The sequence below is a fragment of the Podarcis cretensis genome, assembly GCF_951804945.1.
Source record: "Podarcis cretensis genome assembly, chromosome: 15".
In the NCBI taxonomy this organism is placed as follows: domain Eukaryota; kingdom Metazoa; phylum Chordata; class Lepidosauria; order Squamata; family Lacertidae; genus Podarcis; species Podarcis cretensis.
Genome location: NC_137185.1, coordinates 16,603,488 through 16,629,539, shown reverse-complemented (window position 1 = coordinate 16,629,539; position 26,052 = coordinate 16,603,488). Strand labels below are relative to the sequence as shown.

The 26,052-nt window shown below is 51.7% G+C and overlaps 2 protein-coding genes across 6 annotated transcripts in view; both read left to right on the top strand.

Annotated features, from left to right (window-relative positions):
• Positions 1-26,052, top strand: part of KIAA0753 — a 128,959-nt gene that overhangs the window by 12,825 nt on the left and 90,082 nt on the right. Inside the window, exon 17 of one of the 2 annotated variants that reach the window (XM_079954514.1) lies at positions 435-1,361. The exons of the other annotated variant lie outside the window; for it this stretch is intronic. Within the exon in view, the coding sequence (XP_079810640.1) occupies positions 435-552 (118 nt within the window). The 3' untranslated portion in view covers positions 553-1,361. Of the gene's footprint in view, positions 1-434; positions 1,362-26,052 lie in introns of those variants that run through there. 2 annotated transcript variants of the gene reach the window in all.
• Positions 8,268-26,052, top strand: part of PITPNM3 (PITPNM family member 3) — a 70,248-nt gene continuing 52,463 nt past the window's right edge. The window contains exons 1-2 of one of the 4 annotated variants that reach the window (XM_079954497.1): positions 8,268-8,510; positions 12,657-12,768. In XM_079954497.1, the coding sequence (XP_079810623.1) occupies positions 8,283-8,510; positions 12,657-12,768 (340 nt within the window). In that variant the 5' untranslated portion in view covers positions 8,268-8,282. Of the gene's footprint in view, positions 8,511-12,656; positions 12,769-25,683; positions 25,735-25,815; positions 25,839-26,052 lie in introns of those variants that run through there. The other 3 variants (XM_079954498.1, XM_079954499.1, XM_079954500.1) reach the window with 3 other exon arrangements.

Below are 26,052 nucleotides of genomic sequence, written 5' to 3'. Positions count from 1 at the left end.
GAAGCTCTATATCAGGGCAGATGGCAAAAGAAAAAGCAAAGAATTCTGGGAGGGAACCTTCCCTACAGCCACTACCCAATAGAATTAGAATTGTGGAGTTGGAAGCTCACTAGGTGTGACATTGGGGACCAGTCCCTGCCTTTCAGCCTAACCAACCTTGCAGGATTGTTGTGGGGATTAAATGGAGGGAGGGAGAACAATACCCAATTGGGTGTGACAGAGGCTACTCCCTGCTCTTGTGTCATACGCTGGTGGGATCCCTTCCAAGGGAAGTTTAGTGGGAATCTCCTTCCTTGTCATTTGAGGAGGAGACCCTTGCAGGCTCTGGCATCCCTCCACATCAAGCAGATTGTGGCTGAGTCGCAGCAGAGCAGTCGTCTGTGCCTGTAGTCCTGCCTGTTGACTGTCTCTCCCTCCTGCTTCTCCCCCTGCAGCCTGGCTGAGGAGCTGACTGAAGAAGCCTTGGCGGACGTAGCCACGGAGCTGCAGGGCCTGTGTGAGGATTACGCGGAAGCTGTCTTCACCTCGGAGTTCCTGGAGGCAGCTGAGTAGGCAGCACTCTCGCCTCCTGCTCCTGGTCCAGCAGACCTGGGCTGGGTGGCCTCCTCCTTGCAGCAGTGGTCGTGGACTTGTCAGGAAGGGCTATCTTTGTGTGGAGTGGGAGCTTAACATGGGCAACATCCCAGGGGTGGTGTCTGTCAATTCCAGCTGTGTTCGCCTTGTTCAGGAAGGGTGTCTGGGCATGGGAGCAGGGAGTGTAATGACAGCTGAGCAAAGTGAATGATGTCTGGCACCTTCTGCTTAGCTGGGGTGCCAGTCAAATGTCAGCTGTTCCAGGAAGAGTTTCCACCCAGCCAGGCTTTTTGAACAAACCACACTGGGATCCTATTCGGGGGTGGGGGGAGGTTGTACAGGCTCTGCTTCTATGGCTTTTATGCCCCCACACCTTGTATCATTAACTCAAGTCTTGAGGCAACCTGTGTGCTCTGGTTGCAAAATGCATGTTGTGTCCTGTGAGATCTTGGGACCCTTCCTTCCTTCAGCGTTGGTACCTTCTCCACCTCTGTGGGAGCAGGCTTGCCTCTCTGACCTCTCCCCGCCTCTGGGAGTGCCAGGCTCCCTCCCCAGGCACTGGGACTCTGCAAGGTTTACTTTAAGAACTTATTCAAGATGAAATAAAATTAATCAGATATTTAGTACTCTGTTGCACGAGTTTGTCAAGCTACCAAACATCACCTCTTTGTATAAAGGTCATATTTATGAAAGGTTTTGTACATTCCACTGGTAAATTTTCATACTCTGCTTTTTTTCTGAATGTGGGGGAAAACTCACCAAATTTATTAAATAAACTTCTTACAATACTCACATGTCTGTATTTTTGTGCAATGATGTTTCTGCATCGATTATTGTTTTGGGAACCAGGGTCAACCCTGAGGGTGCTCCAAAAAAGTTCAAAGTGATTGCATTTTTGGATCAAGAGGAGGAGGAAGAGTCCCTTTCCCCTCCCAGAGGGTGGCTTCCTAGGTCATGCAGAGGTTCTGTTGAGAAAGAGTTCTGTACTTTTTCCTATTTGGAATAGTTTGGAGCCTAATTCATAAGCAATACAAAAGGCCTTATCCTTCACATGTTCATGGGTTCCTTCTGACTGCAACGATTTTGCAGCGACACCTGTCTCCTTGTGGGGTCTGCTCCGGCTGTCCTTTCGGAAAGCGCAAGGCCTGCCTGAAGAGTCTTAGCTCAAGGAAGTCAAATTCTTGAGCACCTGAGAGGCAATGATGGTGACTTTGGCCATGACCCATTGGGACATTTCAGGTCTGGCAAGAATGCTGATGGACTCCCTGCATGTGGATTCTGTGCCCATTTTACTTTCCCACCTAAGGCATAGCTTGATTCTGCTGCTATCTGAACCAAGGGAGAGAGCCAGGCTCTGCCTCTTTGGGTCACTGTCCCAGCTGTTTTATTGCCAGATTGTTTTGGGTCGAGTCCTGAGGCCAACTAACTAACTTGGTCAAAACAGCAGTTGTGGGCTTCTTTTCTTGAGTCTTCCCCGCTTTCTCTGGGTCCTCTTGAAGAAAGGGGCTTTTCTGCAGTTTCATGCTGAGCATCTCCCATAAGGTTCTGGTCTTTCATGTTCAAAAGCATCTCCATCTTCCTGCCCCTTCTCAGCATCTGTGTTCTTCTAAAGGGGTCTGCCAAGCATCCAGTATTTAGAAGCATTGCTGCCTCTGACCGTGGAGGCAGAGCATAGTCATTGTGGCTAGTAGCTGTAGCTCTCTCCATGAATTTGCCCAATCCTCTTTAAAAGTCATCTAGGTTAGTTAGCTAAATGGAGCCTCCAGCTTTAGAGGCAGTCTATCTTTGCATGCCGGGTGTTGTAGGGAGCAGCGGCTAAGGAAGACTGCCTTGCTAACGCCCTGCTTGCAGGCCTTCCTAGAAGCAGCTCTTTGGCATTGTGAACTAGGCGGACTCTCTCTCTGATGCAGGAGGCCTGTTCTTCCTTTGGAGCATCTATGCCCCATTGCAACAGTCTGTCCTGTGACTGGGGAGTTTATATTCTATGTCATAATCTGAGCAGTTAGAAGTGAGGCAAGCCCCTTTGAGGCAGTGGCTGGTTGGTTGGTGACAGAGTGCTTGGAACGGAGGGTGGACCTGCCCCCCCCAAGGGTGGTAGTGTATCAGGGAGGAGGGAGGGGGATCTGCCTATCTTCACCTAATCGCGGCCACCCTTAATGAAGTGGGGAGTCTATTGACTTCCACCTCCATCCACCAGAGGAGTTGGCTGTGAGTCATCTGCTTGGGCAGCTTCCAGGCATTAAAAACAAACACTTGAGCTGCAGTGCGCATCGCAGTGGGCTCTGAAGAGAAAAGGAGAGGTTAGCCCAGCATCCGGAGGAGACAAACCAAGGAGGGCTACGGAGGAGGAGAGGGAGGGCCAGGAGGGTGGGGTGGTGGTCTGCCTCTGAGGAAGCCAGGTGGGACCCCCAGCCACCTTCTAATGACAACCTGGCCTTCAGCAGAGGGAGTTTGCAACGGGTGACCCACATGGAGCTACCACCTTGCAGGTGCCATGGGTATGGTGGCATGCTATGCCATGGGAAGCATGGGACATCTCTTCTGCTTAGACACCCCACCTGGCTGCACCCCAGGATCACCCCAGCCCCAGAACTTCTCCCCAAAGGACACACCCTCAACCGGCATGTCAGGCAAGCCCCACCCTGAGCAGAAGGCCATCCAAGGAGCCCCAGTGAGGCTTGCCAGTCAGGATGGGGGAAAAGAGACAAAAGTCATCACACAGTGCATGGTGAAACTGTGGAACTCACTCCCACTGGAAGCAGTGATGGCCACCGACTTGGATGGCTTTAAAGAGGGTAAAGCAAATTCATGGAGGAGGAGAGGGCTATTGATGGCTACCAGCCAGGATGGCTATGTTCTGCCTCCATGGTCAGAGGCAGCACTGCTTCTGAACGCCAATTTCTGGAAACCACAGGAGGGGAGAGTGTTGCTCTTGTGCTCTGCTTAGGGGCTTCCCATTGGGGCATGTGGTTGGTCACTGTGAGACTAGGTGGGTCCAGCAGCCAGGCTCTTCCTATGGAACCTCCAGGGGCAGGTGCACTCTATCTAGATTCCTAGGTTCTTTGGGGTATTTGGCCACTGCCAGAGCAGAATGCTGGACTAGGTGGACTACTGGCCTGATCCTGAAGGGCTCTTCTTAGGTGGTCTGCCAATGGGTGGGGATGGGGCCCTTCCGTGGCTGCCATTTGGTGTCTCTCCCCGCTCTGCCCGGACCCTTGGCTGGCCTCGCTCTGTCAATATTTCAGCTCCATGTCACTGGGGCGCTCCTGTCTTTGCAAGGGGGTGTCTGTTACGCTCCGCGGCTCCCTTCAGGATTGTGACATTTGCGGTTTCTTCCTTCTGCCTTCCTTTGCCTCCACATGCTGCAGGAAGTGCCACCCGGGAGGCCCAACCCTTTCAGAATTGCATGTTTACGTCTTCCCTGGCATGAAAGAAAAAAAAGGTCTTTATTTTTGAATAGCGAAATGAGCGGGTGTCAAGATGGGAGAACCACAAGCATTTCTCCTGTCCTTGGTTAGTGGAGTAGAACAAAATGGGGAGGGGGAGAAGAGGAGATTTGTCCCCACAAGGAAATAAGAAGATGAGAAAAGGCCCTCAGTTTTCCATCTAGCTTCTTGGAAGAGGCACACTAGCCCACACCAGTTTGGCCTAAGACAGGGAGGAGTCTTGGTGGATTGGGAGGAGGCTAAGGAGATGGGGAGGCCACAAGAGAAACCCATTTCCACTCCAGTACTTGGATGATCTGAGTCTTCCTGGACTCCAACATGAGTGAATCCCACTTGAAAATGTAAACAGTGCCCGGTCTCTCTCCAGCCACCACTTCAACCTGCAGGATCAGACCAAGGGACCCCACCCTGTTCTCAGTTCCTGGCTGGATGCCCCAAAAGGGAAACTAGCAAGCACAAGAGCCCCCTCCCTTCCTGTGGTTTCCAGCAACTGGACTTCAGCAATGTTATTGCCTCTGACAGTGGAGGCAAAGCAGAGCCATTGGGGCTAGTAAAGGTAAAGGGACCCCTGACCATTAGGTCCAGTCGTGACCGACTCTGAGGTTGTGGTGCTCATCTCGCTTTATTGGCCGAAGGAGCCGGCGTACAGCTTCCGGGTCATGTGGCCAGCATGACTAAGCCGCTTCTGGCGAACCAGAGCAGCGCACAGAAATGCCGTTTACCTTCCCGCCGGAGCGGTACCTATTTATCTCCTTGCACTTTGACGTGCTTTTGAACTGCTAGGTTGGCAGGAGCAGGGACTGAGCAACGGGAGCTCACCCCGTCGTGGGGATTCGAACCACTTCTGATCAGCAAGTCCTAGGCTCTGTGGTTTAACCCACAGCACCACCCATGTCCCTCATTGTGGCTAGTAGCCATTGAAAACGCTCTCCTCCTTCATGAATTTGTCCGATCCTCTTAGAAAGCCATCCAAGTTGGTGGCCATCACTGCATCCTGTGGGAGAGAGTCCCGTATTTTAACTATGCGCTGTGCAAAGGTCTTTCTTTTCTCTGTCCTGACCAGCAAGGCAGCTCTTCACTGCAGCTCCAACTGTGGAAGCAGAGCAGAGCCTTTGTGGCTAGTAGTCCTTATTAGTCATCTCTACACACATGTGGGGGGGGGGGGCTGTAAAAGGGGACTGTGTGCGAAATGTGAAGAGCCTGGCTTTGCATCCCATTCCTGCCCCTGCCCCCCTCCATCCTCTCCCTTGTGCCTGGGCAGAGGCCTGTCCACCCGTCCCCACAATGCTGTAGCCTCCATCTGGTGAAGAGGCTGCAGCAGATGGATAGAACTGGCAGGGTCTATTTTTAGCCAGGTGCAGCGCAAAGCCCAGGCCCTAGACTCTTCGGAGCGTAATGTGTGAATGAGAAGATGGCGTGTTCTCCCAAAGGCTGGGCTGGTGGGTGGGGGGCTTTAGTTTCCTGGTGCTAACCAGGCATTTGCTGCTGCGCTGAAAGGCACGGACATTTCCCCAGCCCAGGAAGGGAGGGAGAGGAACATAGATTGCTTGTTGCCTTTCATTCTATTCAGACCATCAGGGTTCATCTAGCTCAGTACTAGTTACACTGGCCGGCAGCAGCAACTCTGCAGGGTCTCCAGCTGGATTCTCTGCCAGCCTGACCTGGAGATGCCAGCTTCAGGGACCTTCTGCATGCAAGGCAGGTGCTCGACCGCTAACCCCTCCAATGCAAAAGGAGCGCTTTATTTTGAGTGAGGCCACTGGCCTTTTTCTCCAGCAGCAGCTCCCACGGGGCCCTTCTGGGCCAATGACTCTCCAGATGCACAGCTTTTAATTTGGCAGCAGCTGCTGCTGCAGTTTCTCTTCCAGGGACCCTGATGTTTCTTTTCTGCGGAGCCTTTTCTGATGCTGGGACGATGGTTTTTCTCCCTGTTAGCAGAGAACATAGGAGACTGCTGGATTCAGGCCAATGGCCCCTCTAGTCCAACATCCTGTTCTCACAGTGGCCAACCAGGGGGTCAACCCTCCAGCAGGATCTGAGTACAAGAGCAATTTCCCCACCTTGCGGTTTCCAGCAATTGGTATTTAGAAGCATTTACTGAATCTCTGTGGAGGCAGAGCGGAGCCATCATGGTTAGCAGCCGCTCATAGTAGCCACTGATTTGTCCAAACCTCTTTGAAAGTCATCCAAGTTAGTGGCCCATAAGAGGGGACATGAGTGGCGCTGTGGGTTAAACCACAGAGCCTAGGACTTGCCGATCAGAAGGTCAGTGGTTCGAATCCCCGTGACAGGTGTTGCTTGGTCCCTGCTCCTGCCAACCTAGCAGTTTGAAAGCATGTCAAAGTGCAAGTAGATAAATAGGTACCGCTCTGGCGGGAAGGTAAACGGCGTTTCTGTGTGCTGCTCTGGTTCACCAGAAGCGGCTTAGTCATGCTGGCCACATGACCCGGAAGCTGTACGCCAGCTCCCTCAGCCAATAAAGCGAGATGAGCGCCGCAACCCCAGAGTCACCCACGACTGGACCTAATGGTCAGGGGTCCCTTTACCTTTACCTTAAGAGAGTCAACCACAGCCTACAGCAGCTGTGATGGTAGTCAGTATGTAAGCCACACTGGTGTGTGTGTGTGTGTGTGTGTGTGTGTGTGTGTGTTGGGCATGGCATGGCATGGCAGCTGCCCCAAGCAGGGAGATGTGCAGAGGAGGAAGGGGGCAGCATTTGGGGGAATGGCTCCAGCTAAGGAATAGAGCATCAGCCAAAATTCAAGTCCTGGAATCTCCAGGTATGCGTAGGAGAGACTCGTGCTTGGAACCCTGGAAAGCTATTGCTGCCAGTCAGTGTAGACAGTTGGCTCCTTACCTCTCTCGCCCTGACCTAGCCACTGTGACCCACCCAATGGTCACCTCCAGACTTGATTATTGTAACTCACTCTATGTGGGGCTGCCCTTGAAACTGACCCAGAAACTCCAGCAGGTGCAGAATGCCATGGCAAGACTCCATATGGGATCCTCGCTGCGGGAGCACATTCACCCGGTGCTATACCAGCTGCACTGGCTCCCAGTGGAGTACAGGATCAGGTTTAAGGTGCTGGTTTTAACCTTTAAAGCCCAATACGACCTAGGACCCTTGCACCTACGGGGCTGCCTCTTCTGGTATGTCCCACAGAGGACCTTACGGTCTTCAAATAAAAACATCTTGGAGATCCCGGGCCACAGGGAGGTTAGGCTGGCCTCAACCAGAGCCAGGGCTTTTTCGGCTGTGGCCCCGATCTGGTGGTATTCTCTGTCACAAGAGACTAGGGCCCTGAGGAACTTGACATCTTTCCGCAGGGCCTGCAAGACCAAGCTGTTCCACCAGGCCTTTGGCCAAGGCACCGTCTGACCCCCTCCTTTGGTAATCCTCATAGAACTCTAGCCCAATGGTTGCCATTAATTTGACTCTGAATTGATTTTAGAACGAATTTCAATTAATTGATTGTGATTTTATGTAAGCTGTGTTGTTTTTACTGTTGTTAGCCACTCTGAGCCCAGCTTCGGCTGGGGAGGGCAGGATATAAATAAAAATTTATTATTATTATTATTATTATCATCATCATTACTGAGCTAGATGGGAAACTGGTTTGACTCTGTATAGCAGCTTCCTATGTTCCGCCTCATGGTCGGGGGGAGGCAGCTGCTGTCAAGCCCCTTTTCCAATGAGGTTGGACCTTGAAGCTCTCTCAATGGAACCAGATCAAAGGGTGATGGGGTCTTTGTTGGAGGGAGAGCCGCATCTCTTTCCCAGATAGCTGCTGCCGCCGAGATGCCTTCTCCTCCTTTGGCAAAGGTGAGGTAGATGGAGACCTGCCTCAGTTTCCCTAGCAGAAGGAAGCTGGAACGCCCGACGCAATTTTTGTGAGTGGGAGGTGAAAGAGGGAGATAAAAAAGTCATTTCCGGAACGACGGGGGGGGGGCTGTCTTGTCCTCCGCCCACTGGGCCAATCAGCAGAAAAGGGGTGCACATGTTTGCGGGAGGCCTGCACTGCTGATTCCTCGCACCGAGTTCCACCTGTCAGGGATTCTTGAGCTGAGATTCCTGCATTGAAGGGGTTGGACTAGATGAGCCTTGGGGGTCCCTTCCAACTCTACAATTCTATGAGAAACGGCAGGAGCTCCCACCCCCCTTGCGCTTTAGACGCAGGACTGAGAGCCGGGAATAGGGGATTAGTGGAACCTCACCCCCCCCCCAAGTTTCTACCCCAGCTCCAGGCACAGCAGGCGCAGGGTATGTGTGTGTCCTCGAAGACAGTTGACCCCCCCCCCCGCCACACGCTGCCAATTGGCTGCGGCGCCTTTAAATACGGAGGCGGCGGGAGGGGGGGGAGAGAGCGCGGCGGCGGCGGCGCCTCTCCTTCTCCTTCTCCAGCCCGGGCGAGGAGCGCGACGCAGCTCCAGCGCTGGAGAGCGGAGGGAGGCCGGAGGCGATGGCGACAGACCCGCCGCAGCCGCGCCCAGGTGAGCTGCCACCGCATGGCCCAAAACGGAGGGAGGGGGAGCCTGCTATGGTGGAGCGGCTCCTGAGCACGTGCAGAGCGCGGCGAGACCGGGTAGGCGCCCGACTTGACCTTCTGCATAGCTGGAGCCCCCCGCACCCGCAAGCGGGTCCCGTTGGCAAACCAGGCGGCGCCCTTGAACAGGGGAGGGGGAAAGCGCCCTGATGGAGCGAGGACGCCAAACATGTGCAGAGGGCCTTCTCTGGAATCGCAGTGAGCTTGGACTCCTCCCTCCTTTAGCCATTGACAGAAATGGTGATTGCTGCTGCTGCTGCTGCTGCGTCTCTCTCTCTCCCCTCGTAAAATACCCCACCATCCTGGCTGCATCAAGCGCTCTCGGGCCGCCATCTCCGCCCCTCGTCGCTTCTCCGCCCCCAGGTAGTTTCAGCCCCACGTTGTCTCTACCCCTCGCCGAGCTCTCGTGGAGGTGGGAGTCATAGGAGCCAACTCCCAGGGGCCGAGGTCCCTTCGCTCACCACCTTAAAATATTTGAGGGGGTCGGCCCTCCCCCCAACTTGATGGGCATTACCATCCAAATAGTGTAGGTGCACCCCGTCATGTGATCAATTTTTTTATGCAAGTTGGCACCCCTGGTGGGAGTCTTCTGGAGCACCCACGGCGAATCCCCGGGAAAGAAGGCTAGACTAGCAGCAGCAGCCCCGGCACGACGCCGGGCTCTGGCCAGCAGCCTTTACTCGTATTCCAGCCTTTGCGGGAGTCCCTCTTCCCCACAGCAGTAAAGGCGTTTTTTTACTCTACCAATTCCCCGATCTCCATTTGGAGGGCCAAAGGAGAGGCTTTTCCCGCTGCGTTCTCGCTTTGGGGCCAACTTTGACTTTCTGCTTGTTGACAGCGGGGCTTGCCCCGCGGAACTCCCTGCTCCGTGAAGTTAGGCAGATTCCTAAACGCGGGGCGACATCTCCCCATGTTCTTACAGACGTTATATTTGCAAAAGGCGCTGACTCCTTGGCCTCATATCTGTTCAGGACAGCTTTTACCTGATATGGTTTTATCCTTCCTTGAATGCTGCTGTGGAATTATTGTGCTGCTTAGCGATGTATAAATACTTCCGACGTCTTTTCTGCTCTCCCCACCCCCCACATGGGTTGCAAAATGCCCTTGTGGGGCTGATCCCCCCTCCCCCTGCTCCTGGAATGAACGAGGCTTGACTCTTCCTAAGCAGACAGGGAGCAAGCTGGCGAATGTGTGGCGGAAGACCTGTGGTTCTGGCAGTTGCAAGGGGACTTCCTGACACTGTTGTGGGTGCTTTGTGCAAGGTTTGGAGCCAGGAGGCCACTGTCCACGGTGGGGCTGCGTGGTATGGGGGCTGCTTTTGGCGGCGGCGGCGAGGATAAGGCGTCTATCCAGGTTAGCACAGTGTGGTCTGCCTGCCTGGGCCGAGAGGGCTACTTGCCACTATGGGCCACACAGCTTGCCAGGTCTGCTCTGAGTCTTCCTTGGGCCAGTATCTCCCCAAAGCTCTGGAGAGATGTCTTCCTCTGTTGCGTCCCGTCCATTCTGCTGCTTTTCTGTAGCCTGAGCAGAGGAAATGTTCCAGCGAGTGTGGAAGGAAGGAAGGAAGGAATCCTGCGCTGGCAGGTCTCTAAGTCTCCTCAATTCCACCCTCCTGATGCAAAGCCTAATTGGGGATGGGGGTGGTTTGTAGATGCATAATGGCTACGTGCTTCTCTGAGCGCTGGAGAAGTTCTAGCCGTCGCGCCCCTGCTGGGTTTGGCCTCCTCCGGACGAAAGCGGAGGGGGAAGTCAGGCTATCTTTGTAACAGTTGAGCACGGAGGAGGCAAATCCCTCAGCAGGCAGAGGCCTCACCGAGAACCCCCCTCGCCCGCACCCCACGGCTTTCCAACAGATCTCTGTCTCTCCACAAATTCAGGCTATGAAACTGGCTCACGTCTGGAGCTGGAGCGGGGGTCACTTTCCAAACCCCTGGTGGATCCTCCTTTCGAAAAAGCAGGGAGAGATCCCTACTGCCAAAGATCCTTTCTGCTTAGGGGGGAATCTGGGGACCCTTTCAGCTCTGTCTCCTGCTGCTGTTTTCCACCCACCCCACCCCGTCACAGGAGATCCAGGATGGGCAGTTCAGCCATGCAGGCATCCTCCTAAGGAAGGAGCCCCCATGGACAAGGCTGAGCTCCCCAGCTGTGGCCCTGGAGCACAATGCAAAGCCTTAAGGCTGTGGTTCCCAAAGTGTGTGGTTACATCCCACCTACCCACCCCCTGGAAGGGGGAGAATGGGATTACCTGGGAGGTTGCCAGGAGGGCACTGGAGGTGTCAGTGCCTATCAGACTTGAAAAGCTGGTATCGCTTTGCAGTTGCTGAATTGATTAAACTAAATGGTTTTAATTGGCTTTTGAATGAATGTGCAATTAATTGTTACTCTTTCAAATGTTATTGCATTGCTATCTTTCTCAGTGGGGTATGCAAACTTCTGAGTAATGTTTCTTATGTGGCAGTGGGCAGGAGTTTAGGGAAGCAAGGGGGCAGTGGGATGAGAAAGGGGTCAGTTGTGTTGGTGCAAGAAGGTCTGTTTCCCACTCTCTTGCCAGAACTTTACTCTATCTCTCTGGTTCATCTCTGAGCAGCTGCTGTTTCACGCTAAGGGCTTCCTCCGTCTTCCATCTCATTATTTGCACCATAAGTGTACAATCACCATTCACTGTCAGTTATAGGATGTCCCTGCGTCATTACTTTGAAGAACCACATTTGTAGCAAAGAGACGGCTTTTTTCACACACACACCCTCTTTTTTTTTTTGGCTGCAGGGGAGGATGCCCCCACCTTCTCCAGCCGTTGCTTTCATGGCGATTGAGCCAACTGGTGTAGGATGAGTGTGCAGGTGTGTCAGGCTACCTGATGATTCTGGGAGCATCATGAGGCCAGGCCTTTGTGGCTGCAGCAGATGTCTTCAGGAGGGCAGGTCCTGATGCAGGGGATTCCAATCACAAGGAAAGGAATTTTGACTCAAGCTATTTGATGCTGGATCTGGGAGGGTAGTGGGTGCTCCTTAGAGGTTCATCATCAGAGGCTGGCTGGCCATCTCCTCTCCGGGATGCTATAGTAGTGGGTGCATTTCCTGTGCTGCTCAGGGGTTGAGCTGGATGACCTTTGAGGGGCCTTCCAACACTGTAATTCTATTGTATTTTTGAAAAGCATTTCTAGTTCATGCCATTAGAGGTCAAGAGCTTAGTCTGTACTCATCTGCCTTGCAAAACAAGAAAACTGGGGGTGGACATCTTCCTCATTTTATTAAACGTTTTCTTTCTTTCTCTTTTTCGTTCAACTAGCTGTCTCCTCCTCCTTGATTCTTGTTTCGAAGGAGGAAGAACAGCTCCTGGGCAAAAGTGCAAAGGAGAAAAAAGCATGCCACATTTTGACTTTGCCGGGATTTCTGGTGAGCCTCTGTCTGGATCCTTGTTGTGGGCTTTCAGGAAGGCAGCTAAGGGGAGCCTCTTTACATAATGTGGCTTTTATTTTATTTTTTGCTCCAAGGGTTTTGCTTTGACCTCGCAGAACAGGAAATACCGCTTGTGCTCCAAACTTTCCTAGGAGGAACAGGAAGGCGGAATCTGCCTGGGCAAAAGAGGGTGGTTGGCTCCTGCCTTGGGGATGGCAGCAGCAGAGAGAAAGTGTGTGTGTGTGTGTGTGTGTGTGTGTGTGTGTGTGTGTGTGTTGGGCGAGAGGAGGGGAGAGACAACTCAATCTGTTTTCTGTTAATTTGGATGGAAATGAATTCTTCCTCCAGTAATTGACTGCTAATAGGATTGGACTTGGAAAGCTATTGATGGCTAGATGGCTATGCACTGCCTCCACAGGCAGCAATGCTCCTGAACACCAGTTGCTAGAAACCACCGGAGGGGAGAATTGTGCTTGCGCTCAGGTCCTGTTTGCGGATTTCCCCATAACTGGAATCTGGTTGGCCACTGTGAGAACAGGATGCTGAATTAGATAGCACCCCTTTGGCCTGATCCAGCAGGATCTTCTTATGTTCTTAAGCTGCACCAGTCGTCCCTAGGTGAAGTCTGCTGAGCCTCTGGCCACAAACCCTTAACCGGAATAAAGGGGTCATTTCCCTCTCACTGGTCGACACAGATGAGTTTCTGCCTGATGAAGAGAGGCAAGAGGAGGAAAGGGGGAAAGAGCAGCAGCCCCCGTCTCCAAAGACAGACCCCAGGCAGCATTCCACTTCCCTTTAGACAGGCAGGTAAGGATGGCTGCTAAAGGAAGCTCTGCAGTTCTGCCCCTGAGTGCGACTGACCTGCAATGATGTACCACCAAACCACCTTCTGCCCAACCTGCTGTATCCAACTCCATCACAGGCAAATGCACTCGAAATCTTAAGGACGTGAGCAGAGCCTGCTGGATTAGGCCGGTGGCCCATCTAGTCCAGCATCCTGTTCTTACAGTGCCCCCCCCCATGCCTATCAGGGGAAGTCTGCAAGCAGCACAAGAGCCCTTTCCCCTCCTGCATTCTCCAGCTTTTCTCTAGTGGATAGAGAAAAATGTTCCTCCCTCTCTCATCGCACCAGAAATCGCGGGCATCCCACGAAGCTGGGCGTTGGAAGATTCAGGACAAGAATGAAGAACAACTCACGCAGAGCAGAGTTGAACTGTGGAACTCCCTCCCACAGGAGGCAGTGTGATGGCCACCAACTTAGATGGCTTTGAAAGAGGGTTAGACCAGGGCTAGCCCAAGGCATTTTGGCACCACACAATGATGCTCCCTTAAAACAGCCAGGGAAGAAGGCAGGGTGGAGATCTACACCAGGAACCAGAGTGGCGGGTAAAGATTCTCAGAAATAGGTGGTGGGAGGAGACAAACAGGGCCTCCTATTCACAGAGGGGCTGCTGTGGAGACAGCATTGGTGGTGGCGCTGCTGAGAAGGCAGCAGATCTGGGCTCCCAGGTGTGTGCGGCCACTGGCACCGTGGAAGCAGTGCCAGGCGATGCATTCATTGGAAGCTGGAACTGCCACTCCTGTGGATGCTGTCACCTGAAGCAGTTGCCTCATCTTGCCTCATGGGTGGGCCGGCCCTAGGGTAGACAAATCCATGGAGGATGGAGATGGCTGTCAACTAGGCATGGTGGCTATCTTCCCTCCTCCACAGTCAGATGCAGCAATGCCTCTGAATACTAGTTTTTGGAGGAGAGGGCTCTTGTGCTGGGGTCTTGGCTGAGGGTTTTCCATTGGGGGCAGCTGGTTGACTGCAGTGAGTACAGGATGCTGGGCCATTGGCCTCATCCGGGAGCATCTCCTTATGTTCTTAAAAGGCAATGAGGACCACATTTGCCCACCCAAGGAAGTGGAGCCCCACGGAAACCCCTTGCCACGTTCCGACCCCCTCTCTTTCTGCCCCACTGCTGTTCTGGGTTTTTAAAAGCCCTCTAGGAGCAGTGACTGCGGCAAGAATATTAATGGCTCAAAAATGGAAACAAGAAGAATTACCAACATTGGAAGAATGGAGACGGAAATTGATGGACTTTGCTGAGCTAGACAAACTGACAGGAAAAATTAGATACCAGAAAGATCACAAGTTCACACAGGACTGGAGAAAGTTTACGATTTATCTGGAAAATATTTGTGATGAACAGACAACGCTAGTTGGATTTAAAGAGGCTTTGTGATGAGAAAGGGTATTGTGGGAGGGATAAGAGTTGTAAAGATTAATTAACTGGCAATACAACTATAAAGGAAATGTGAAATAAATATAAAATTATGAGGATTGTGGAGGGAGCGGGGGGAAGTCCAAAAGAAATTTGGCATTATGGTTGATGTGAATGTGTTATTTAAATCTGTAAAAGAAAATTTTTCTAAAAAATTAATAATAATAAAAAAAATAAAAAATAAAAGCCCTCTAGGAAATAAAATGGCAAGGCTTGTTTTGACTGGAGATGGCAGAGGGTGTGGACTGATGAGCAATTACTCTCTCCTACCTCCCACTGGAACTCACTGGGGGGGTGGGGAGATTGCCAGCCTCCGCCCACTGCTGGGCTCAGGGCCAAAGCCTCTAGTGTGTGCTGCGGGTTGATTTAATTTTAAAGACTTTTAAGATGGTTTAATAGGAGGCAGGTTAATTGCATTGCCTTCAGCTCTACAGGGAAACCCTGGGGACTTGGTGCTGCTGCTGCTGCATGTGGGGACCTCTTGTGGCCCAGCTGCGAAGCACATCCCATGCAGTTGTGAATCCCAGCCTCCCTTTGAAAAGGCCCCAAACTGGCTGCTGGTCTGCCCATTAGGGCAAATCCACCTTTAATGCGCACCCCACACACATTTAAATCACATGACCTCCCCCAAGGAATTCTGGGAATGGTAGGAATCAAAACTCATTTGAGGGGGCAACTACAGTTACCATGATTCTTGCAGGTTGGGGCATCATTTTTATTTATATTTATTTCATAAAATTTATACCCTGCTTTATTGTAAAAAAAAAACCCCAACAACCCTCAAAGCAGTGTGTATATATATATATATATATATATATATATAATCACTAAGAAAAACTAACAAATACTTTCAAACTTTCAAAAAGTTAAAATATCAATAGACTAAAAACAGATTGAGACTCTCAACAACTTCCTAAACATCTGGACAGACTGTTTTTAGCTGAAAAGAGTTCAGTGAAGGCGCTTGCCTGTTGTCAAGAGGCAGGGAGTTCCATAGGGCAGGAACTGCCATACTAAAGGATCAATTGCTTACAAATGTGGAATAGGTATTATGTGGCAGCTGTAACACTGCTCAGTTCTGCTGATTGACATTGTTAAGTAGGTGTATATGGGGTGAGGAGATTTTGCAGGTAAACAAGTCCCATGTTGCTAAGGGCTTTAAATGTGCACCTGATGTTTTTTAAATGTATGGTGCGGATCTGCTCATAGTGTGAATAGTTGCCAGGCTCCCCCTCCAGCCCATCACAGTAGCTCGCATGGCCAGTGGTCAGGGATGGTGATGCTGGAGTTGCTGGTGATGGGAGTTGTTGGAGGGGCATATATTCCCCCGCTAGAAAAGGCAGAATGGGGAGGTTGGAAAAGTGGAACCTTATCAGCATTTGCAGGATTTGTTCCTGATTTTGGTGGTAGAATCAAGTCTGAATCCCTGAATCTTTCAGGGTTTGGTAAAAAGCAGTTCTAGGCTGGAGAGGGAGAACAGCGATGCCTCTGAACAGTCGTGGAGGTAGCGGGGATGGGGAGAGACTCTTTAAGAAATGGAGGATCCTTTGCCCTGATCGCCATATCAAATTGGGGTTTCACAGCTAAATTTAGTGCTTTCTGTCTCCCTATGTTTTGGGATGGTTTCTACCTTTGGCCCACCAGAAGTTGCTAGATTACATCCTGAGAACTTAAGAAGAGCCTGTTGGATCAGGTCAATGGCCCATCTAGCATCCTGTTTCCACAGTGGCCAACTAGATGCCTCTGGGACACAAAACAGGATTTGAGTATAAGAGCAACTCTCTCTCTTCTCTCCTGCCTTGGTCTGACCACACCTGGAGTCCTGTATCCAGTTCTGGGCACCACCCTTTAAGGAGGATATTGACAAGCTGGAACGTGTGCAGACGAGGTCAACCGAGTTGATGATAGAAAAGTTTTCTAGTTCTAAGCTAGCTGACAAAGATTGCCAAGGCCAAGCCTTACGAGGAATAAGGTGTATTGGGTGTGTTTAGCCTGGGGAGAAGACAAGAGAGGTGACATGACAGCCACCTTCCAATATCTCAAGGGCTGTCACGTGGGAAGATGGAGCCAGCTTCTTTTCTCTTGCTCCAGAGGGGAGAACCTGAACCGATGGATTCAGTTGAGAAGGAAGGAGATTCCGGATCAACATTAAGAAGAACTTTCTGACAGTAAGAGCCATTCAGCTGTGGAACGGGCTCCTTGGGAAGGTGGTGGACACTCCTTCATGGGATGATTTTGAAGAGATATTGGATGACAATTTGTCAGGGATTCTGATTCCTGCATCGTAGGGTCAGACTAGATGGCCGCTGGGTTCCCTTCCAGCTCAACAGTTCTATGATTCCCCTCGCATGGTTTCCGGTAACTGATATTCAGGGGGGGAAATTCTGCCCCAGGGCCAATGGCCATGGGGGATGGGAGTCTAGCACCATGGGGGGGGGGGCTCAGATTTCCACCAGTGCTGGTGTTGGGGCTTGTCTCCTTGTGGCTTTCACCCCACCCCCAAATAACATTTAATTTCGTTCTGTATCTCACTGCCCCAGTTGCATCGCTGCAATGGTGATGCTCCTGAGCGCCCCCTCCCGCCACCGTCTGCTGGGCATCTTGCCTCCTGCACTAGCGGTGATATTTGAAGGGAGCCCACTGCGCAGGCGCCTCCCTGCACGGGAGAGAGAAAATAGCTCTGGGAAAATAAACATTAGTTCAGGGTGTTTGGAAGCCTGGCGGCCTGGCTAGACGCCAGTGGCGCTCAGCTCGCTCTCTCTCTCTCTCCTGGCTGGCATTGTGTCCATCAGCGGAGCGAGCTCTGAAGGAGGCGCCTTGTCTGCCCAAGGCAGAAAATGAGGCGTGGGGCTTCTGGAGAGTCTGTGACCTTCTCCATCCCGAAGGAGTTTGAGCAGCCTCCTTTGTGTCTCCCTTGACAGCCGCCTTCAAAGGGAAGGTCGATGGGCCGCTTGCAATGGCTAAACGGGCTTTGCACCCTCTCCAGAAGCTTGGAAGGATTTTAAAACAGGATTGGACACGTTCACGGAGGCCGAGAAGGCTGCTGCTAGTCATGATGTCAATGCTTTCTGCCTCCACAGGCAGAGCAATGCTTCTGAATACCAGTTGCTAGAAGCCATGGAGGGGGGTGGGTCTTGGGCTTGTGGGTTTCCCATAAGGGGCATCTGGTTGGCAACTTTGAGAACAGGGTGCTGGATGAGAAGGGCCATTGGCCTAATCCGGAGAGGACACTTCTGGTGCTCTTATAGAGCCTTCAGGCCCACAGGCAGTCTGTCTAGATTCCTAGATTGTTAGATGAGTGAGAAGCAGCATAATTTAAAAAAAATCATGAAATTGTGCAGGGCATAATCTTTTATAATACCAGAACGCTTGGACATCTAATGAAGCTGAATGTTGGGAAATTCAGGACAGACAAAATAAAGTCTATGCAGTGCAGACTTAACCTGTGGAACTCCCTCCCACAGGAGGCAGTGATGGCCACCGACTTGGATGACTTTAGGTAAAGGTAAAGGGGATCCCTGACCATTAGGTCCAGTCGTGACCGACTCTGGGGTTTCGGCGCTCATCTTGCTTTACTGGCCGAGGGAGCCGGCGTACAGCTTCTGGGTCATGTGGCCAGCACGACTAAGCCGCTTCTGGCGAACCAGAGCAGCCCACGCCGTTTACCTTCCCGCAGGAGTGGTACCTATTTATCTACTTGCACTTTGACATGCTTTCGAACTGCTAGGTTGGCAGGAGCAGGGACCGAGCAACGGGAGCTCATCCCGTCACGGGGATTCAAACCGCTGACCTTCTGATCGGCAAGTCCTAGGCTCTGTGGTTTAACCCACAGTGCCACCCATGTCGTGGATGGCTTTAGAAGGGGGTTAAACAAATTCTTGGAGGAGGAGAGGCTATCAATGGCTACTTGCCACAATGGGTATGCACTGCATCCATCATCTGAAGCAGGGATGCTTCTGAATACTAGTTGCTGGAAGACACAGGAGGGGAGAGTGGTGGTCTTCTGCTTCAGTCCTGCTTGTGGGCTTTGCTTTGGGCCAGCTGGTTGGTCAGTATGCTGGGCCAGATGGCCTGAACTAGCAGGGCACTTGTTAGGAGCAAATGTCCACACAGAGCCAGGAAGTCCTGGAAATGCTTGGTTCACGGAGGAAGCCCATTCATCCGAATTGTTGAAAGTGAAATACTACATTTTGTGAAGAACCACATAAAACATATTTATTTCATTCAATTCATACACTGTTTGATTGCAAAAAACCCAACAAACCTCAAAGCAGTGTACAAAAAGACAAAATGAGACAACAAAGAGAGAGAAAATTGCAGTAGCTTAAAGCATGCAAAAAGAATAAAATGGGTCAAAATTCATACCAGCTTTCTAAACTAGTCTGAATGAGAATGTGTTGAGCAGGTGCCCCAAAGAGAACAGCGAAGGCGCCTGCTTGATTTCAATAGGCAGGGAGTTCCAAAGTGTAGATGCCACCACACTAAATTGTAGAGGATGCCCCCTTTCCCCTTACTTTCCCCCTTCTGTCGTAGGCCCTGCCAGGGACAAAAGAAGGGGTGCTTAGCTTTCCTTTCTTCCTCCCCTCTCTTCCCCCTCCCTCTCCTTCCCTGCCCCCTCTGAACTGGGAGTGAAGCTGCATCACCAGCACCCGAATTAGCCCCTGATGTCACCCTGGAAGTTGGCGCTGTGCTCTAGAACGCAGCCACTCCTTGCGTCAGCCGCGGCTCATTGACATTCTCTCCGGTGCTTCCCTCTCCCCTCCTCAGCATGCGCCGTTGCTGCCAGGTCTATTTTTAGCTCCACAGGTTTGAGCAGAATGAGGCCTCTCCATCACAACTTCAGCCTCCCCCTCCCCGACTTCTGCTTGCCTCTTCCCCGTGTTCAAGACACGGGAGGAGACTCCACATACTCTCTTAGTGTTTATTTATTGCCTTGAGAGCTCCACCTTTTTCTCCCCAAGGAGCTCCAGGCGGTGTACGTGGCTCTTCCCCCCATCTCAATTAATCCCCACAGCAAACCTGTGAGGTAGGCTAGGCTGTGAGGCAGAGTCTGGCTCCCCAAGGTAACCAAGTGAGCTTCATGGCAGAGTGCTGGATTTGAACCCTGGTCTCTCCCAGGTCCTAGTCCGACACTCTGACAGATACCAATGGGAACATGGGATTCAGTTGTGACTTACAGTGGTACCTCGGGTTAAGAACTTACCGTAATTTGTTCCGGAGGTCCGTTCTTAACCTGAAACTGTTCTTAACCTGAAGCACCACTTTAGCTAATGGGGCCTCCTGCTGCCGCCGCGCCGCCAGAGCACAATTTCTGTTCTCAACCTGAAGCAAAGTTCTTAACCCGAGGTAATATTTCTGGGTTAGCGGAGTCTGTAACCTGAAGCGTATGTAACCTGAAGCGAATGTAACCCGAGGTACCACTGAATTTGTCAATGGTAAAAATTAAGCACTGAAAAAGGATAGGACAACTATCATCCTTTCCTTAGCAGTGATAAGGACCCTGAAGTCTCTCCCTCCCCCATCCGCAATATATATCCTGCAATTAAGAAGCCCATTATGTGCTTGTGGGGCCCCCCCCCCATCTCCCTGTTGTAATGCAGAATAGCATCCTTGCCAAGTCTGGATGGTCCTGAGATGAGAGTTTGGAAATCACCAGAGAGTTTATAAAATTTTGCATGGCACGGAGAGAGTGCTTGTCCTCTTGTAAGCAGGCCAGTGCAGACCTTGCCTGAGGTCTGGGATGGGAGGCTTGTTCTTGGCATGATGGTATAAGTCATGGGTAGGCAAACTAAGGCCTGGGGGCTGGATCCGGCCCAATTGCCTTCTAAATCTGGCTGGATCTGGGAATCTGTGTGTTTTTACATGAGCAGAATGTGAACTTTTATTTAAAATGCATCTCTGGGTTATTTGTGGGGCATAGGAATTTGTTCTCCCCCCCTTTTTCCCCTAAAATATAGTCTGGCCCCCCACAAGGTCTGAGGGACAGTGGACCAGCTCCCTGCTGAAAAAGTTTGCTGACCCCTGGCGTAAGTCCAGCAGGGCTCCCCAGCCAGCTGAGTCCTCTGAGGCTCAGAGCAAGTGGACCTGGCTGCCCACCCCTCTGCAAGGGTATGTAAGGACATGGTCATCTTGTGGAGCTCAGGTGGACATCCAATCTTGTTGAATGATGTGAAGAGCCATCTTTGCCTGTTGAGGTCAAAGGCCTTTGTCAAGTCTATGAAGGCGATGTATGAGGGGCATCTCTGCTCTGAGCATTCCTCCTGCAGCTGCTGCAGTGAGAAAATTATGTCGACTGTTAACCTCTGAGCTCTAAAGCCTCATTATGACTCAGGATAGACCCTGTCAGTGAGTGACTGTAATCTGTTGAGAACTTCACGGGCAAAGGATTTCCCCACAGTACTCAGCAGGGAGATCCCATGTTACAGTCATGGCAGTCCCCTTTGTTCTTATAGAGCAGTGTTTCCCAAACTTGAGTCCCCAAACCGGCTGGTCTTTGGACTACAATTACCACCATCCCTAGCTAGCAGGACTAGTGGCGAGGAATCATGGGAACTGTAGTCCAAAAACAGCTGGAGACCCAAATTTGCCTGGCAATGGCTACTAGTCATGCTGGCTATGGTCTGCCTCCAAAGTCAAGACAGTAATGCTTCTGAATGCTGGAAACCACAGGAGGGGAGAGGGATCGCATCCTGCTTTCAAGTTTTCCACTGGGGCTTCTGGCTGGCCACTGTGTGAAGAGGATGCTGTGTGAAGACAGAATGCTGTCCAGGGTTGTAAAGATTGCGTGGCGAGTTCCCGCCCCCACCAGGATAAATAAAGACACAAGACACCGTATGTAAGGTTAATTGGGCGAATTAGGCCACAACTTTATTGAATTCAGGAATGAGAGGCATTGGCATAGGCACTGGTCCTAACGACTATCCGGCTCCAGCCCATTTGCTGGAGACACGGGGAAGGGTTAACCTTATATCGGGGGAGACTCCCGCGAGGCACGTCGACTAGGAGCTCCCCCGGGTCACCGCTCTGGGGCGTGCCTTTGGCCCACACCTCCATAGGCTTCGGACAGGGCCACGCCCCCCGGGGTCCTTTAACGGACCACCCTTCACTCGCTGGGGGGAGGTGATGGCGTTCCTCCCCCACACACATCGTCTTAACCCCTTCTTACCAATGCCTACCGCCAATGCCGAGAAGTTGTGACGGGTTGCTACGAGGTAGGTGAAAAACCAAAAGGCCCGAAGTTGCCAATTGGGAAAAATTCCTACCATGCCCCTTGCGGCGACAGACCGAAGTCCATAGCAATGTCAACGGCCTGCCTAAGCCTAAACCTACTTAAAGGGAGGGAGGGTGGGAAAACGTGGGGGCAAGCCGGCGAAAAGAGGGCGAGCCCCCTCCGCGCTGGCCCTAAATAGGGCAAGCCACGCCCCCCAGCCGACCAGCTGATTGGCTGGCTGGGGGGGGCAGGCCCCGACGGGGAATCCCCTGCTCTCGCGGGGGCTGGTGCCAGCCCCCGCTCACGTGGGGTGGGCGTGAGGCCCGCAACCCCACCTCCTGGGGCAGGCCCGGAAGTGGCTCTGCGGAGAGAATAATTGGGTGCACTCTTCCCCCCTTGGATCAAATCTATGCTTCCAGGTGCCATAAGAAAGCTGCAGAGATAGCGCAGGATAGTGCGCACCCCGGAAATGATCTCTTTCAGCTTCTGCCTTCTGGAAGAAGGTACAGGGTTATAAAGCTGCCTGAGAAACAGTTTCTATCCAAATGTGATTTTGGTTTTAAACACAGTGCAAGGTAGTCTCTATGTGAGTATTCAGTTATGGGGTATCAGAGTTTTTAGGGGCTAACCAGGCTGGGATAGCAGGCTTGTGGGTTTTTGAATGTCTGATGTAGTTTTTTTTTCAATTTTGTTGTTCTGTATGGGACAATAACAATAAAGATCATTGTATCGTATCAACTAGATTAGTCATTGGCCTGAACCAGCAGTTTCTTCTTACGTTCTCATGAGACCCAAGCCTTGAACATGGGGCTCCTTTCCATGGGGGCAGAGCTGCATTGCAGAGCCCCTGAATAAATGCCTGCCCAGCTCAGCTCTCAGGATGTCCACAGCTGGGCACTTTCCGCATGTTGGCGAACGCCCAGAAAATTACTTTTAATGTTGCTTGCAAGGACCTGATTGCATACAGCTGTGGGCCACAGCCAGAAAATGATCCTTGGCATGGAGGCTGACCTTTAATTAATTGGATGCAGCATAATATAATTGAATGATAGAATAGTAGAGTTGAAAGGGACCCCGCGGGTCATCTCATCCAATCCCCTACAATATAGCCAGTGCCTAGGCTTGCCATACATCAGGACAATTCCTGACATGTCCCGGTTTTGGGGTGTAAAAATGACATCTGGGGGGGGGGGAATTTTGCTGAATTGGCAAAATGTCAGGGGAAACCCAGGTGTATGGCAATGCGGAAACAGCTCTGAAAGCTTCAACGTCAGTACGTTATTGGGGGAGGTTCGCTCAAAGGTTTGGGTTTTTTCGCATAAAAAGCTCAACAATTTGGCTGGTTTCCTAAAGTAATCTCAGCAACTTTGTGGATGTCGTGAATGCCAGGAATTTTACTTTTTGAAATATGGCAACCCTACAAGTGCCTATCAAGGGGAAATGCACGTGGCTGCCAGGTAATAAGAAGGGCCAGGGAGGTGGGATTGTCCAGCTACCAGCCTCAAAATTCTACCCTGGTTGCCTCTGGAGTTTCTGGGCTAGTTGTTTGTCATGGTTTGCAAAGCCCTTGATGGTTTGGCCCAAAATATCTGCAGGGCTCCCACCCCAGCTCCAAAACCAGATGGATCTATTCTTAATACTGCTGTGTGTATGGGGGGGGGGCTCTGTTCATGCTCTCTGCCAGGATTTGGGGTGAGGGGCCTCTTCTCCATGGCTCTGGAACATGGGTAGGCAAACTAAGGCCCGGGGGCCAAATCTGGCCCAATTGCCTTCTAAATCCGGCCCGTGGACAGTAAGGGAATTAGCGTGTTTTTACATGAGTAGAATGTGTCCTTTTATTTAAAATGCATCTCTGGGTTATTTGTGGGGCATAGGAATTCGTTCTCTTACCCCCAAAAAATATAGTCCGGCCCCCCCACAAGGTCTGAGGGACAGTGGACCGGCCCCCTGCTGAAAAAAATTGCTGACCCCTGCTCTGGAATGCCACACGTGGGCTAGCCCTCCTCCTCTGCAGACCCAGTCTTTGTAGCTTAGGGCCTAGAAGATGCCCTCCCCACTGTTCAATGTGCCCGGGCCATCATCAAATCATAGGACCGAAGAGTTGGAAAGCACCCCAAAGGCCATCTTCTCTTCTGCATTTGAAACAGGCCTCTTCAAATATCTGAAGGGCTGTCACATGGGAGATGGAGAAAGTCTGTTTTTCTGCTGCTCCAGAGGAGAGGACCAAAACCAGTGGATTCAAATGGCAAAGAAAGGAGTTTCTGACTAAATGTTAGGAAAAACTCTCTGACAGCAGGAGCTGTTCGACAGCGGAATGGACTTCCCTGGAAGGTAGTGGATTCTCCTTCCTGGGAGGTTTTTAAAGAGTTCAGTGGCCACCTGTTGTGGATTCTTTAGCTGTGATTCTTGCATTGCTGGGGGTTGGCCTGGATGACCTTTGGGGGTCCCTTCCAACTCAACAGTTCTATGAGTCTATGAATAAAGGGCTGGAATCAGCCAGTTGAGCCTGTGTCTTTTGCCTTCAGTTCTTCTTCTCTCTCCCCCCCCCCCGCCCCAGCGATGGCGATGCCTCCTTCCGGAAATGATGATGGGCTCCCTTGCAAAGGCAGGGATACCGGGGCTTGGCCCCCCCAGCAGGGTTAGTTCTGCCCATCAGGGGTTCCATCTAATAGCAGCAGCGTGGCTTTTTTTGCAGGGAAAGGAGAGAGAGAGATATCCATTTGGGGGATGAGTCATCCAGCGAGCAGCTCCACAAGCCGCTGCCCTCCCCTTCTTCTTCTTGCCTGTTTTGAATTCCCAGGCGAGGGCGGAGGTGAGCCTGGAGCCTGAGCTAATCGCCACAGCAGGGAACGCTTTTCCCTCTCAGGGGAAAGGAAGGAGGAGCAGGAGGCAGAAGCCTCTCATCCCAGTCCACCTCCTTGAGGAAGGAGGGCTTTTAGCATTTCAAAGGATCTAGGAGGCTTTTTGAGGAGAGAGAGCAATCCTGAGTGCCTAATGGAAGGTTTTATCTCAGGTGTCCATGCACAATTTGGTTTGGTACCGTGAGGGAGCGAGAGTGAGAGGCAGTGGTGGTGTAGTGGTTAGAGCACCAGACTAAGACCTGGGAGAGACCAGGGTTCGAATCCCCACTCGGCCACAAAGCTCACTGGGTGGCGTTGGGGGCCAGTCACTGCCTCTCGGCCTAACCTACCTCACAGGGCTGTTGTGAGGATAAAATGGGGAAAGAACCATGGGCCCCACTTTGCTCTTCTTGGAGAAAAAGGTGGGACAGAAATGTAATGATGAAGAATGCCACACGTGGGCTAGCCCCTCCTCCTCTGCAGACCCAATCTTTGTGGCTTGGGGCCTAGAACATGCCCTCCCCACTGTTCAATGTGCCCAGACCATCATCAAATCATAGAACCGAAGAGTTGGAAAGCACCCCAAAGGCCATCTAGTCCAACCCCTTGCAATGCAGGAACCACAGCTAAAGAATCCCTGACAGGTGGCTGCCTAAGTTCTGTTTAAAAACCTCCAAGGAAGGACAGTCCACCGCCTTCCCATGCGGCCCGTTCTACTGTCGAACAGCTCTTGCTGTTAGAAAGCTTTAATCAGAATCTCCTTTCTAGCAATTTGAATTCATTGGTTCAGGTTCCCCTCCTCAGAAGCAGAGGGAAGCAAGCTTTCTCCATCTTCCCAAGGACAGCCCTTCAGATATTTGAAGGTGGCTATCATATCACCTCTCGGTCTCCTCCAGGCTAAACATCCCCAACTCCCTCAACTGTTGCTCATCAGGCTTGGTTTCCAGACACTTGGCTATCTTGCTTGCCCTCCTCAACACACTTTCTAGCTTGTCAATATCCTCCTTAAATTATGATGCTCAGAGCTAGGCACAGGACTCCAGCTGTGGTCTGTCCAAGGCAGAATAGAAAGCACATCAAAGTGCAAGTAGAGAAATAGGTACCGCTCCGGCGGGAAGGTAAACAGTGTTTCTGTGCGCTGCTCTGGTTTTGCCAGAAGCGGCTTAGTCATGCTGGCCACGTGACCTGGAAGCTGTCTGCGGACAAACACCAGCTCCCTTGGCCAGTAAAGCGAGATGAGTGCTGCAACCCCAGAGTTGTCTGCGACTGGACTTAACGGTCAGGGGTCCCTTTACCTTTACCTTTATAATCCCCCTCTGTCCCCGCCCCCTTCCTTCAGCTCTGTCTGACAGTTGGATGCAGGGAGAAGAGAGTGTTATGGTTGCCTAGCAACCAGAGGGGTGGTGGTGGTCTTCCTTTGCTTTCCTGGCATCTCCTGTGACCATTTGGTTTGCAGGTAAGCAAACGCTCCTCCGCCCCAAAGCTACCGCCACCCCTGCTGTGGTCAAAGGACAGGTGTGAGGCCAAAGCTGAGGCTGAACGCTTGAAGTTTCTGGACAGGTAAAAGAAAGTCATTCATGCAACACATAGTTAAACTATGGAACTCCCTCCCACAGGAGTTGGCCACCAACTTGGATGGATTGAAAAGAGAATTGAACAAATTCATGGAGGAGGAGAGGGCTATTGATGGCTACTGCCTACGATGGCTATGCTCAACCTCCACGGTCTGAGGCAGCAGTTGGGAATCACAAGAAGGGAGAGTGCTGCCCTTGGG